This window comes from Rana temporaria, chromosome 1 (assembly GCF_905171775.1).
Source record: "Rana temporaria chromosome 1, aRanTem1.1, whole genome shotgun sequence".
NCBI lineage: Eukaryota > Metazoa > Chordata > Amphibia > Anura > Ranidae > Rana > Rana temporaria.
The window spans coordinates 76,435,812-76,451,525 of record NC_053489.1 but is presented as its reverse complement, the minus strand read 5'-3'; the positions used below and the strand labels follow the sequence as shown (position 1 = coordinate 76,451,525).

At 39.0% G+C, this 15,714-nt stretch overlaps 1 protein-coding gene across 1 annotated transcript in view; it reads right to left on the bottom strand.

Moving 5' to 3' along the window:
- LOC120928282 (granzyme A-like) overlaps nucleotides 1-15,714 on the bottom strand; it is a 45,502-nt gene that overhangs the window by 959 nt on the left and 28,829 nt on the right. Inside the window, exon 4 of the mRNA XM_040339382.1 lies at nucleotides 4,995-5,264. Coding sequence (XP_040195316.1) covers nucleotides 4,995-5,264 — 270 coding nt within the window. The remainder of the gene's footprint in view (nucleotides 1-4,994; nucleotides 5,265-15,714) is intronic.

Here is a 15,714-nt window from a genome sequence, read left to right as displayed (position 1 = left end):
ACTGTAATTTGTTGCAGAACATGCAAAATAGAATTATTGACTTTATAAATATATGTTTAACCAGGGCTCAAGTCCTCCGGGAACGCGTGGGAATGGAGTTCCTGCACTTTTTTCACAGCAGGAACTCAGTTGCCGCCCAAGCCAATCCTTCACTAAGCGGCGATGCCCACCTCGAGTCACTGTCAGGGGCAGGTGAACCTTAGTAATCCTTGATGTTACTGGCCACTTCCTGTATATGGATTCATCGGGTAGTGTGCGGGTATTCCGTCACTTCCTCGATGCCGCAATGTCTCCTGGGAGCTTTTGTCATTGTTCCCAGTGTGACAGGAAGTCAGGTAAATCTGTGGGTGTTGTCAAAAACGGGAGATACATTTCTGCCTTGTTTAGACAATACACCAATTGTTATTAGGTGTCGGCTGCAAAAGTAGCCAGGAAAGGTTTAAGGGCGTTGGAAAACTTCAGCTGTTCAGAATGAGGCAATTAAGGCCTCTATAAGTAATCCAAAGGATTACCACTGATTTGCTGCATCCTGAGGCTTTGTGAGTGAAGGAGAGCAGTAGCTGAAAGTCTTCTGAGGAGGTGAGGTGGTAATTTATTTTTCTGTGTGATAAAAATCAAAAAGAGACTATTGTTTTTCTGCTGTATGACCAGCAGTGTCTGCCCAGCACTAGCCTGTGCCAGACTCCCTAGATAGGTTCCTGTGTGGTGAAGGTAGACGCCCCAAGTGGTCAGGGTTTATTTTATGTTTGATTTTGTTTATGATGTTTGGATGCTTGCACTTGTTTCCAGCAAGATGGACAAATAAACCAAAATCTTTGTTTCTCAACCGTCTTCGACTGCCTTTCTGTATAACTTCAGTGTGTAGTGAACCCATCCAAGGGGTCACACACCCCGCTACCGAGCTAACCCCTTACACCAGGGACATTGCGAAGGTCTGCCACGAGTTATCGCAGGATTTAGAAAGAACATGCGGTTTAGTAATTATGCATATGAGCGTATATATTTTTTTTTTGGTGGGGGGGTGGATCTTGGGTGGGAGTTCCCACACTTTTTTCCCCAGGACTTGACCCCTGTGTTTAACTCAATTGTACATTCTAGAGTAGCAGATCAACTTTTGGATTGAATGGTGTCCAACCTCATCCAACCCACTTCCTGTGAGCCCAGGCCATCATGAACACATGGGGGGTTATTTACGAAAGGCAGATCCACTTTGCACTGAAAGTGCTCTTGGAAATGCAGTCGCTGTAAATCTAAGGGGTAGATCTGAAATGAGGGGAAGCTCTGCTGATTTTATCATCCAATCACGTGGAAGCTAAAATGCTGTTTTTTATTTTCCTTGCATGTCCCACCGAAACTACAGCGACTTTACTTCCAAGTGCACTTCCAGAGCACTTGCAGTGCACTTGTAGTGCAAAGTGGATTTTGCCTTTAGTAAATGACCCCCATGGTCTATGCCAGGGTTAGGCAACCTTAAAGAGGTGGAGCTATAACTGAACAACACAGGAGAAGTCAAAGATCACAGGGCACAGTACCACCCAGTTTCGCCTCCTCACACCTGACTTAAATGCTGTACTAGAACTTCGTAATTGCACGGCTATCATGGGTTTAGATCAGGTGGTGAGGAGGCAACATAGCACAGTGCATCTGCAACTTTCTTGGGTTAGCTCTGCTTTGCCATAGACTTCTATTGTATCCTGTAGGTGTGGCACACTTTCTGAAAGTGCACCAAACCTGCAGGATATATAGTATATCACAAAGGTGAGTACACCCCTCACATTTTTGTAAATATCTTTTTATGTGACAACACTGAAGAAATGACACTTTGCTACAATGTAAAGTAGTGAGTGTATAACAGTGGACATTTTCTGTCCCCTCAAAATAACTCAACACACAGCCATTAATGTCAAAACCGCAGAAAACAAATTTTCAGAAATACGAAAAATTTTAGAAATTTCAAATTTTTTATTTTCGATTTTTTCAATTTTAGCAATTTCGAATTTTTCATTTTTTTCAAATTTTTCATTTTCGAATTTTCGATTTCGTATTTCCGAATTTTTAAATTTCCGAATTTTCAATTTCGAATTTTCGGAAATTCTGAAACATTTTCGTTTTTTTTTTATTTTAGGAATTCCGAATTTTTCAATTTTCGAAATTTCGAATTTTTCGTTTATTTTTTAATTTTCAATTTTTTTTGTAATTTTCGAAATTTCGAATTTTTCAATTTTCGAATTTTCTAAATTTCAAATTTTTTACTTTAGAATTTATAAATTTTCAACTTTCGAATTTTCTAAATTTTTTATTTTTCGAATTTACGAATTTTTAATTTTCGAAATTTCGAATTTTCTAATTTCGAATTTTCTAATTTAGAATTTTCGAATTTCAATTTTCGAATTTTCGATTTTCGAAATTTAAAATTTTTCATTTTCGAAATTTAGAATTTTGGAATTTTTCATTTTGGAATTTTTCAATTTCGTATTTTCGAATTAAAAATTTCCGAATCTTCAATTTCGAATTTTCGAATTTTTCAATTTTAGAAATTTCGAATTTTTCATTTTCGATTTTCTTCAAATTTCGAATTTTTCAATTTTCGAATTTTCGAAATTTCGAATTTCGAAATTTCAAATTTTTTACTTTCGAATTTCGAAATTTTAAATTTTGGAATTTTCGAATTTCGAAATTTTTAATTTTCTAATTTTCGAATTTTTTATTTTTCCAATTTACGAATTTGTAATTTTCGAAATTTCGAATTTATGAATTTTCGAAACTTATAATTTTCGAAATTCCGAATTTTCTAATTTTCGAATTTTTCATTTTTGAAATTTTTCTTTTTCGAAATTTCAAATTTTTAATTTTCGAAATTTCGAATTTTGGAATTTTTCATTTTCGAAAAATTTCGAAAATGAAAAATTCGAAAAATATTTTTTTTCCGAAATTTTCCGAATTTTTTGAATTTCCGGAAAAAAACATTTTGTTTCATTCGGTTTTTTTTCGGGAATTTCGTTTTTTCCGTTTTATTCGTTTTTTGCTTTTTCCGAATTTACGAATTTTCGAATTTCCCGAATTTACCAAATTACGAATTTCCGAAAAAAGCAAAAAAAACGAATAAAACGGAAAAAATTTTTTTTCGATTTTCCCGAATTTCAGAATTTCCAAAAAAATAAAAAAAACGAAAATAACATAAACGAAAAAAAAAGAATTTTTGGGCAGTGCACATGTCTGGAGTCCTCTTCCACTCCTCCATGATGACATCATGGAGCTGGTGAATGTTAGAGACCTTGCGCTCCTCCACCTTCTGTGGAGGGTTTAGGTCTGGAGACATGCTTGGCCAGTGCTCCACCCTCAGCTTCTTTAGCAAAGCTGTGGTCGTCATGGAGGTGTGTTTGGGGTCGTTATCATGTTGGAATACTGCCCTGCGGCCAGGTCTCCGAAGGGAGGGGATCATGCTCTGCTTCAGTATGTCACAGTACATGTTGGTATTCATGGTTCCCTCAATGAACTGTAGTTCCCTAGTGCCGGCAGCACTCATGCAGCCCCAGACCATGACACTCCCACCACCATGCTTGACTGTAGGCAAGACACACTTATCTTTGTACTCCTCACCTGGTTGCCGCCACACACACTTGACACCATCTGAAGAAAATAAATGTATTTTGGTCTCATTAGACCACAGGACATGGTTCAAATAATCCATGTCTTTGTCTGCTTGTCTTCAGCAAACTGTTTGCGGGCTTTCTTATGCATCATCTTTAGAAGATGCTTCTTTCTGGGACGACAGCCATGCAGACCAATTTGATGTAGTGTGGGGTGTATGGTCTGAGCACTGACAGGCTGACCCCCCCCCCCCCACCCATTCAACCTCTGACTCAATGCTGGCAGCCCTCATACATCTATTTCCCAAAAACAACCTTTGGATGTGACGATGAGAACGTGCACTCAACTTCTTTGGTTGACCATGGCGAGGCCTGTTCTGAGTGGAACCTGTCCTGTTAAACCGCTGTATGGTGTTGGCCACCTTGCTGCAGCTCAGTTTTAGGGTCTTTGCAATCTTCTTATAGCCTAGGCCATCTTTATGTAGAGCAACAATTCTTTTTTTTAGATACTCAGAGAGTTCTTTCCCATGAGGTGCCATGTTAAACTTCCAGTGACCAGTATGAGAGAGTGAGAGCGAGATCATCAACTTTAACACCTGAGGTGGAGTGCAGTTGGTATTATTCCGTATGGGACAGAAGCAGGTACTACAGAGGAGGCATCGGCTTATGCGGATCTTGCTCCCTACCACAGCTCTAACTTTGCAAGTTCTCCCTCTGCATTGCACTGTTTGATGCTGTGGAATAGTTGGTCAGCATGCCCAGGCAACTGTCTGTAATCTACTGGTCGCTATGGGGAGGACATGGCTGCATATGGGGGGGACATGGCTGGTATGGGGAGGACATGGCTGCATATGGGGGGGGACATGGCTGGTATGGGGAGGACATTGTTGCATATGGGGGGGGACATGGCTGGTATGGGGAGGACATTGCTGCATATGGGGGGGGACATGGCTGGTATGGGGAGGACATGGCTGCATATTGGGGGGACATGGCTGGTATGGGGAGGACATTGTTGCATATGGGGGGGACATGGCTGGTATGGGGAGGACATTGCTGCATATGGGGGGGGACATGGCTGGTATGGGGAGGACATGGCTGCATATATGGGGGGGACATGGCTGCATTTGTGGGGGGACATGGCTGCATATGGGGGGACATGGCTGGATATGGGGGGGGAGACATGGCTGCATATGGGGGACATGGCTGCATTGGGGGGGACATGGCTGGATATGGGGGGAGACATGGCTGCATATGGGGGGGGAGACATGGCTGCATATGGGGGACATGGCTGGATATGGGGGGGAGACATGGCTGCATGGGGGGGGGGGACATGGCTGCATGGGGGGGGGACATGAACTACAGAGCTGAATAACAGTGCACCACATTTGTCCACAGCTTACTTACATTACATGTGTCTTTTCCATCTTTGTCCACAAGGGTACACAACATGTTTTTTGTTATTTTTAGGTTCCTCTTTTTCCACATGGCTTTACACTTTTGATTGCTTATTATTGGTACATTCACTTCCATTAGATATGTAGAGCTGTATTTATCCTTGTATGAAGTTTTTCCCCATCCAGCTGTCTCACAAACTGTTCCTGGTTTGATGTTTTTAATTTTCTTCGGCAATGGCATACAATTGACAGATCTGTCCAGTCGGGCTTCTTCAGATAGCTGAAAGAAACAAAAATATTCTTTACTCTTTAGAACAGTGGTTCTTAACCTGGGGGTCGGGAACCCCCTCAGGGGTCAAATGATGATTAGCCAGGGGTCACCAGATCCTGGGCTGTTCCTGAAGCCCACACTGTTTTCCCAGGAAGGGAGATGATAAGAGGGGGGAGGAACAAAGAAAAAGGGAGAGAAAGGAAAAAAATAGAGAGCAAGAAAGACAGTTAGAGGGAAAGATGGGGGAAATAAATAGGGAATTAGGATAGAGAGAGATAAAAGGGAAAGAAAGGAGAACAAAGAAGAAGGGTGGTACATCCTAAAATGTACCATAAGTACGAGTGGAAGGCACTCAGGGAGGGCTAAATGTCCGCAGGTTAGGGGCGCAAATTATTTGTCTTGCCTTGGGTGCTTTCAACTCATGCTATGAAAATAATTTTACTGTTAGGGGTCCCCACAACTTGGGAAATTTTATCAAGGGGTCACGGCACTAGAAGGTTGAGAACCACTGCTTTAGAGTGTGTCAAACTCAAATGCAATAGTGGACCAAATACAGTGGAATTAATCTTTAAAGGGCCACATTGGAAGGAATTGATACAGAGGGGTGGATTTACTAAAGGGAAATAGTCTGTGTACTTGGCAAAGTGCAAGTGCAGTTGCTCCAAAGCTTAGTATAAGCTAAAGCTTCACTTTACAAAGAATACCCAATCACAAACAAGGAAAATAAAAAAATAAAAAACAGCCTTTTTGCTTGCATATGATTGGATAATAAAAGTCGGCAGAGCTTCTGCTTATTTACTAAGCTCTGGAGCAAATGCTCTTGCAGAGTGCACAGTCTAGTTGCCTTTAGTAAATCAACCCCAAAGTGTCTGGGACAAATTTGGTTTAAACTTTATCTCATCTGGAGGGCAGTTGGTCAGTTTTAAAATTTGAATTTTCTAAGTTATGTGGAAAAAAAATAGAAGCTGGTATGGACAACGGTACCAGTTGAGGATAGAACTTGTCTTGTCTTTTATTACATCCCCCATTATGTCTACTGAGGCCCACAATTCATTATTTACAAAATAAAAGAGTAAAAGATTAAGATTATTTTATTTTTTATTTTTAAATTGTTTATTTATTTATTTCAAATCAGACAAAGTAATTATATAATCCAGACATTTGAATGATTAAGAGTGCAAGAAATGAACAGTCACATTTTCAGCAGGGAACATACAAGTCTGGTCGCATACAAGATAGTTATACCATAAGATAGAAAATAAGTAGTGGGTTCAACATGAACAACTTATCATGGCTCTGCTGAGCATAAGTATATATCAACAGTCTATTACCTATAGGAAGAGAATCATACTATACAAATCTGTAGGGACATGGACAATGGGTAAGCAGTTATGGTGGGGTAGAATGAGGCTCTGTGTTAAAAATCAGAAGAGTCCCATCTCTCCCAAATAGCTTCGAATTTGGGTAGAGAATTGTCTATAACAGCTGTAAGACGTTCCATCCTTCGAATATCAGCAATTGTTGATAAAAAGTGTGCAAAAGTGGGAGGGGAGGTAGCTCTCCAGCATTGAGGAATGACACGCTTGGCTGCCAGTAAAAGGAAAGCCATTCGTTTGCGAAGATTTTTGGAGATTTTTGGGAGAGGTAGGCCTAATAACAAATATAGAGATTGAAAGGGTACGTTTATCTCTAAGATTAAGATTATTTTATCCCAGTGTTTTCAATATAAGGCCATTAAACAAACTGAAACTGCATTTTCCTCACATTTTATCGATTCATGTTTATTATTAAAAAATATATATTCAGTGTATATTTAAAAACAAATTAGCAAATGTTCCCTATTCTATGCAAAACCAAAAAAAAAAGATTTTAGCTTGACATTCATTTTAAACATCAAACTTGTGTTTTGTGGGCCACATGAGGCTCTCTTGCAATCTTCTTAAAGCCAAAATTTAATCTGCTTGTATTTTGTCCGATTCCTTCTCTTCTCAACATACTATTTAAATGTTTAAATAAAAACTTCTAAAATGTCTATGTTATCTTTCTCTTTTAACCACTCAAATATTTCTTTCCTTTCTTTTATTATTTTATTTATTTTCTTTCTTGTTGCAATATGTATGTGTGTATATATATATATATATATATATATATATATATATATATATATATATATATATATATATATATATAGATATATGTGTATATGTGTATTTCAGTATTCTGTGACAAGACAGTGGTATTTTTCTTGACTGAGATATATATAGATGAAAAACAGATGTCTTTCTACTCCACTCCTTACCCCCTCCTTTTCATCCCCTCCCACCGAGAAAAGGAATATGGCGACTGAATGCTTGTCTCGTGGCCAGGAACAGATGTAATAAGAGAAGACCATATGAATGAGCCAATCAGAAGCACCCATATGTGATGACGTTTGCTTATGTCACTTTGGCTATAAAAGCTGTAACCTGAATAAAGGGTTTCGTGTTGGAGACAGAGTTGATAATGGAGACTGAAGCAGTGTGATTTATTTTTACATGCATGCATGCTCACATCATCATGAATTTGGCTCAGTGTAACAGCACTGGAGAAACGGGAGTGAATCACAACTGCGGATACAAGGCCTTCAATGCAATCCTTTATGCAACAACTCAGTACTAAGCACCAGGAGTCACTCCTCGCAACAGGAGTTTGGGGGATCTATACATCATCTCTGTGTCACATAAAGAAAGGCGTGATTTACTAAGGATGGAAGCATTACAACATGCGAGCAGACCTTAGCGATTAAAATATATATTTTAGCTTTGAGGACTATACTCCAATATGTTTTGTCGTGGGTTATGAGGAAAATAATAATAATAATAATAATAATTCATAATTTACTGGCAGAAATATGAAAGTCCAGTAGTAGTGAACTATTGCAAACCTTTCAGAGCAAAAACACATGTTCTCCAATGGTCAGGGGATTAACCATGTTCTAATTTTTATGAGCCCTTTGTGGAAACGAAAGACAAGGCCTGATGTGTACTCAGAATGATTTGAACAATGGTATCAAAGTAGCAGAGAGTGGACAAACGGGTGTCTTGGGCTCTTTGACTTTTTGTTCAAGAAAGCTATGGCAGAGAAACCCATTGTTAATACATTGCAGTAAATACTAATGTTGACTCTAGCTGTCCTAAAAACACTGGATGATGTTGACCAAGAAGAGTCCCTAAGAAGAATTTGTTGATACATCTGGGTTCATTATAAAGCAGTCTAAAGTCCGATTTTCACAAACCAAGTCATGTATAAAATTTGACTTGCATTATAAATACACATGATATTAAAAGTAAGAATATATGTTGACATGGAATAATTGAAAAATAATGTTTAGATTATCAATGACATCTTAAGTCATAGGGAAAAGTATGATGACGGTAGCATCTGTGATCTAGAGACTTTATTAGAAGAAAGAAATATATATATATATATATATATATATATGAATGTAATTTTAATATAGAAGTGCATTATGAAAGATATCAAATTGTGATTATAAGGATATGAATTAACCTGTACTTAGAGTAACACATATTCATTGAACGCATATCAAAATGATTCATGTATCCACATTAATAATTATTTAGCGTAGATTGAGAGATATAATTTGTGCATGTTTAGAAAAAACTGTTTTCAAAGATATACATTTATACAGGAATATAGAAGCATGTTATGTAGGAATCAAAAGTATACTAATTATATTTTATGTAATATAAAGTTACCAGAATGTTCAATATATATATATATATATATATATATATATATATATATATATATATATATATATATATATATATATATATATTTATATATATATATATATATATATATATATATATATATATATATATATATATATATATATATATATATATATATATGTGCAACCAACCTATGAGATAAGGACACATACCGGTTGGGCAGAACTTAGTAAAACTTTATAGTCTTATTGTCCTGATGGGTACTTAAGTGAATGAGATGAGAGGGATCAATGACTGAAGGAGACTCAAAAAGGACCCATGGAGGGATGACTCAGGACTGACTCCGACGGGGAGGGGTACACTGGCACACTTGTACTATGCATGAAGACATATCCTTATCCCATGAAGATTCATAGAAAGCCACTGCAGCCAGCTTAACTCTGGTCACTTGCCAGTAGGAAATAGCCATTTTGGAGTGGGTAATTATGTAATTTTTGATTTTATCTTGAATCTATTGTTGTTCTCTAAAATATTGAAATATTGATGTTGTTCTCTAAAATATTGAAGTATTGATGTTGTTCTCTAAAATATTGAAGTATTGAATATCTTGCAATTATGATTTTTTCTCATTAATCAATAACTGGTAGATTTTTCTCTAAAGAGTACATTTTTCATTAAATTTTTCTTTTTACATAGTTCCAATTTTATTGACAAAACAAACGTCCAATGTATTTCACATTGTTTACCACTTACTTACCTGCAGTATAGTAACGGTTGAGCGTGGGAAATAGACGTTCTGTTTCATTGTCATTTACACAAGATTATTGAAACCACATTGAGAATTTATCATGGCACAAATGTTAAGTGTACTGCATGCCCATTTTGGGGGTATTTTTATTGACTTTCAAGTCAGTCATGTAACGCAATTGGTATTTAAATTTTTTATTTAAATATTCATATTTTTGACAACCAATAAATGTAGCTATTTTGTATGATCATACGTCTCCGTAAATAACTTTCATATTATAGACTATGTCATATAGATTGACTTGTATTAAAAAAAATCTTCATTAAAAAAAAAGAATTAAAAATAAATACTGTGCGGGTAAAACTGACCTTAAAAAAGCACAACAACCTCTTCATGCGATTCTCAGTAGGGAACCCCAGGCGTCGCTCCTAGCAGCATGCAGGGATGTATTAGGTTACTAAGGGAGATGCCATGAAATAGCATCAACCCTTAGCCAAGAAAAGTGTTGAAGAGAACAAGTTCACACTATTAGGCCGCGGCCTATAAGACATTTGTACTTTGCCAAGCTCGTATTATTTGGGAGTTGTAGTAACAACTAGGTACTTGTATATCAGATGTACTGTAGTACTGTAGTAGCACCTGCGTATACGTAATAAAGTAGTTTAGGTAATTACAGTAGCAAACTTGAAGTACTCTTGAAAAAGACAGCACAGCTCATTATTAGTTGCATGAGAGAGGCTGTAAAGCTCAAGCATGTAGCATAGATAGATGAGGTAATTATAGCTGTTGTAAGGGGTTAGCTTGGTAGCGGGGTGTGTGACCCCCTGGATGGGTTCACTACACACTGAATTTATACAGACAGGCAGTCTAAGACAGTTGAAAACAAAGATTTCGGTTTGTTCTTCCATCTTGCTGGAAACAAGTGCAAGCATCCAAACATCATAAACAAAACCAAATATAAAATAAACCCTGACCACTTGGGGCGTCTATCTTCACCACACATGAACCTATCTATGGAGTCTAGCACAGCCTAGTGCTGGGCAGACACTGCTGGTCATACAGCAGAAAAACAATAGTCTTGATTTTTATCACACAATTTCCTCCTCACCTCCTCAGAAGACTTTCAGCTACTGCTCTCTTTCACTCAGAAAGCCTCAGGATGCAGCAAATCAGGGGTAATTCCTCTGGATTACTATAGAGGCCTTAATTGCCTCATTCTGAACAGCTGAAGTCTTCCAACGCCCTTAGACCTCTTCTTGCCACTTTTGCAGCCGACGCCTAACAACAATTGGTGTATTGTCTAAACAAGGCAGAAATGTATGTCCCGTCTGTGACAACACCCACAGATTTACCTGACTTCCTGTCACACTGTATATATTAGATAGACATAGCAATAGAAACTTGTAGGTTGCTGAGCCTTTAAGTTAGTATTTAACAAGCAGGGTTTAGCATAGTATCTCCCATATAAGCAGACGATATATGTAGTAACATTATAGTAGCAGTTGAAACACTAATAGTAGATCTGCTATAGCAGTATAAATGTAATAAGGTTACTCATCCGTTTGTAGCTTCTAAGGTTAGGAGACAAGTTTCTCATGAAGAGGATGGTTGCCAAATGTCCTGTAGTTAGTTTGCAGAGAGCTGTATTGCAGAGATGACATCAGCAGCAAAGGAGTAGTGGTTTCCAGGAAAGGTGTGGCAGCATAGGGAGCTCAAGCAGTGGCTGGTGTAACAGGGCCTCCATGCTTACAAGCTGTAGCTCAGCCTAACACTGCTCACTACAACTGACAAACAGCTGCCAATGGCTGGCAATAATAGCACCACACCCGTATCTCCTATGCAGGCCTTTATAGGCAGGAGATCAAGTGTAACCCATTGCAGTCAGATTCAAAGTAGAGGGCCGTATTTATTATTTATTTATTTATTAAATTCTTAAAAGTACAAAAAAAGTACAAAACGCAGTCAGTTACCCGTAGGCCTCGATGCGCCGAGAACAACAATACAGCAACAACCAAAAAAAAAGACGCACTATAGGAATTGACAGGCGCACAGAGCGCCTGTTAACAGAGAACAGGCAGCGCATGTTACACTCAGCAGCAGATAGAACATGTATCCTGGAATTGGACCAGGGAAAAATCTATTACAAAGGTATGGCTGGAGTCCAGATTTAATGCATAAACTATTGTACATAATTAATATTCCAAAACAAATTTTAAACATTTTCACTAAATAATCTTCTCATATTTTAGAGTACAGAAGATTTAAGTTGGAACTCCACCCAAAAGGGGAAGTCCCACTTTAAGTCCTCCTCCCCCTCTCTACTCCTATGTTTGGTCATGACATTTTTTTTGGAGAGGTACCTGGTTTTGACAGGTACCCGCTCCCACTTCCACTTGGATCTCGGATATCCAAGCAGAATTTCTCCTTCTGTTCCTCCATTGCAGTCTTCTGGGAAACATCACAGGTCCCCAAAGACTGTGGGACTTCACAAAGTGCAGTAGGCATCTGGTTGTGGAGCCGAAAGCTGCATAGCCGACTACCCAGTGCCAGGAACCCAAAGTCTAGTGAAGAACTTACCCGGGTGAGGACATTGCTGGATCCCTGGACAGGTAAGTGTCCTTATATTAAAAGTGAGCAGCTACAGTATTTGTAGCTGCTGAATTTAAATAATTTTTTTTTGCCCAGACTGGACAACCACTTTAAATATTTGTTTGTTCTGGTGCATACATCAATGATGTATGGTTAATAACACAATGGCTGTAATTTAAGACCTCCCTGGGAGGATGTTATTGTATAGAAGGACTGTTGTAAGCTGATTGAATTAGAAAGAAGAGACTGTCAAATTAATAAATATTGCTAGGCTCAAAATAATGTGCTTGCTAAATAGCAAAAAAAATATGATATCCAAAATTCTAGTTAGGCAAAGCTTGAAAGCATGTTAATATTAAGATGTAGTAGTGTAGCAGTAGTGGGCATGGTCAGTGGGGTCCATGTAGGCTTTATGCACATAAACGTTAGCACAAATGTGCAGACAACTTTTTAATATGCCTGTGTGCATGTGCCCTGAGACTAAGAAACCACTCAAAGGTGTGCCATCAGGGAAGGCTTTACCATAGGAGAACTGCCATTATGACCATCAAGACTCAGTTCTTCAGAAATGTCTGCAGGTGAGAAATGGGAAATGAAAAATGCTTTAGACTACTATTTTTTTTACATAACCTGCCATGTATTGAAAAATTTTGGATGAGAACCTTCTTCCCTCAGCCAGAACACTGAAGAGGGGTCATGGATGGGACTCCCAGGATCTACAAGCTATGGTGCCAATCACTGAAAATGTATCAATTTGATCACACCTGATGTGCTGACAGCCTATCTCATTTCTTGAGACCCTAACAAGCCAGTAAAGTACAAATACCCCCCAAATGACCCCTTTTTGGAAAGTAGACATTCCAAGGTAGTTAGTAAGAGGCATAGGTCGGGATTCAGAAAGAACTTACGCCAACGTATCTACTAATACGCCGCGTTAGTCCACGGATGCGCCGTCGTATCTATGCGCCGTACCCACAAAACTAGATACGCCAGAAAATAGGCTTCTTCTGACCGACGTAACTTTCCTAGGCCGGCGTATCGTGGGCGCATATTTACGCTGGACACATCTGGCGCTCCCATTAATTTCCTATTCAAATATGCAAATGAGGGAGATACGGCGATTCAGAAACGTACGTGCGCCCGGCGCAGGCTACGCGCGGTGTGCGTAAGTTGTACGTACGGTCTAAAGTTACCCCTAATAAAGCAGGAGTAACTCAGCAACAAACATGCACAGGTCAGCTGGAGAGCAGCTACAGCAGCACCGTTACGGACGAGCTGAGCAACCACACTTGCAGGACAACACATCTGTATGCCAACATGCCAGGGGCAGCGTTGGTCATAGCACTACAGCGTCTACAGGCACGGAGGAGGGCACGGGAGAGGAGCTACCGAACGCGCATGAACGTCTTTGGCATGGGGGATTCGGAGGTGTATCGCATCTTCAGATTCAGCCCTGATGCCATCCTGGAAATAGCCACAGCCCTGCATGATGACATCACCAGCCAGACACAACGCGTACATGCAGTGCAGCCACTGGTCAAGGTACTGGGAACACTCCATTTCCTTGCAAGTGGATCTTTTCAACGTACAAGTGGAGTCGTGGCTGGGATGTCACAATCCACCATGAGCAGATGTGTGCACCAGGTTGTCCCTGCAATCCTCACACGCATGTCCCACCACATCATCAAACCCACCCATGAGCATCTGCGGCAGAAGGCAATGCAGGATTTCTTCAGAATTGCAGGATTTCTTCAGAATTGCAGGATTGCATGCGCCATTTAAGATACGCCCGACGTAAACCACTATTATTCTCCCCTATATTTCGCCCTTGCGTCATCACAAAACAACACTTTACATGTTCAAAATAGTGTTCATTTGTGTACCTCATGTGGAGTTTCTTCACAATTTACATCATGAGACACTCTTTAACTATTGGCACATCTACATATATATATAGAAATATATCTTTCTTCACATCATATGTTATCACTTGTCATTATCATCATTCACTTTTTCACTACCACACATGTCTTTACACTCGTTTTTACACTATGCCAGATTGACATGTATCCATTTTGCCACATTTGGCTATATTATATAATTTTTTAGGCAACGTCCAATTACGGTCTGGTTACCCATTAATAGAAAATATATTTTCTTTACTTTTGATATCCATGATTGTGTTTTATGTGTTGTTGGTTTAGTTCACTGATCCCCTCCACATGTGCCAGGTATTCCAGTTAATTATCTGGAGCCAATCACATGTGGGGCGGGACTAATAGGGGGAGTACTATCATGCGTGTGTATGTATATATATTTGAAATCTTTTGTTCATTGTTAGCTATGATTAAGCATTGAAAGTCAATGCGAAACGCGTCAGCTATTTTCCCGACTGTTTGGTGACTGTATGCTGTGCATTTTTTCCATCAATAAAGAGCACGTCTTTTTTCAAGACTTTTTTTGGAGTGCGGCAGTCCATCTTTGTCTTTATTCGCACGACGTAAACCACTGCGACATGCTCGGACCATCATTTGCATGGGGTGACGCCCACTTACACTTACGCTGGCCTACGCCTTCGAAAATACGTTACACTGGCGCATCTTGGTGAGTAATGGCTTTCTGAATACACTGCATGCCTCTCCACGCTGCTCCGGCGTAGTGTAAAAAAGATACGCTACGCCCGCGTAAATATGCGCCAATGTATCTGAATCCCGTAGTTAGTTTTTTGAAGTTGTCATTTTTTCCCACAATTATTTGCAAAATTAAGATTTATTTTTATTTTTATCACACCAAATTGTCACTATAACAGGTTATTTCTCTCACATGGCATGTACATTCCACAAATGACACCCCAAAATATATTCTGCTACTCCTCCTGAGTATGAGGATACCACATGTGTGAGACTTTTACACAGCATGACCACATACAGAGGCCCAACATTGAAGTAGCAACTTCAGGCGTTCTAGGAGCATAAATTACACATCTAATCTCTCAACCACCTATTACACTTTTGAAGGCCCTGGAGCACCAGGACAATGTAAACCCCCACAAAGTGACCCCATTTTGGAAAGCTAACACCCAACGTATAATCTATGATGCATAATGAGTCTTTTGAACAGTTTATCTTTTTCCAGAAGTTTGGGGAAAATGTGGAAAAGAAAATGAAAACGCATTTTTTTTACACAAAGTTGTCCATTTATAAGATATTTCCAACACATAGCATGTACATAGCCAAAATGACACCCCAAAATATATTCTGCTATTCCTCTTGAGTATGAAGTGAGATTTTTACACAGCTTGGCCACATAGAGGCCCAACATCCAAGAAAAAACATCAAGTGTTCTAGGGACATAAATTACACATCTAATTTCCTTACAATCTATC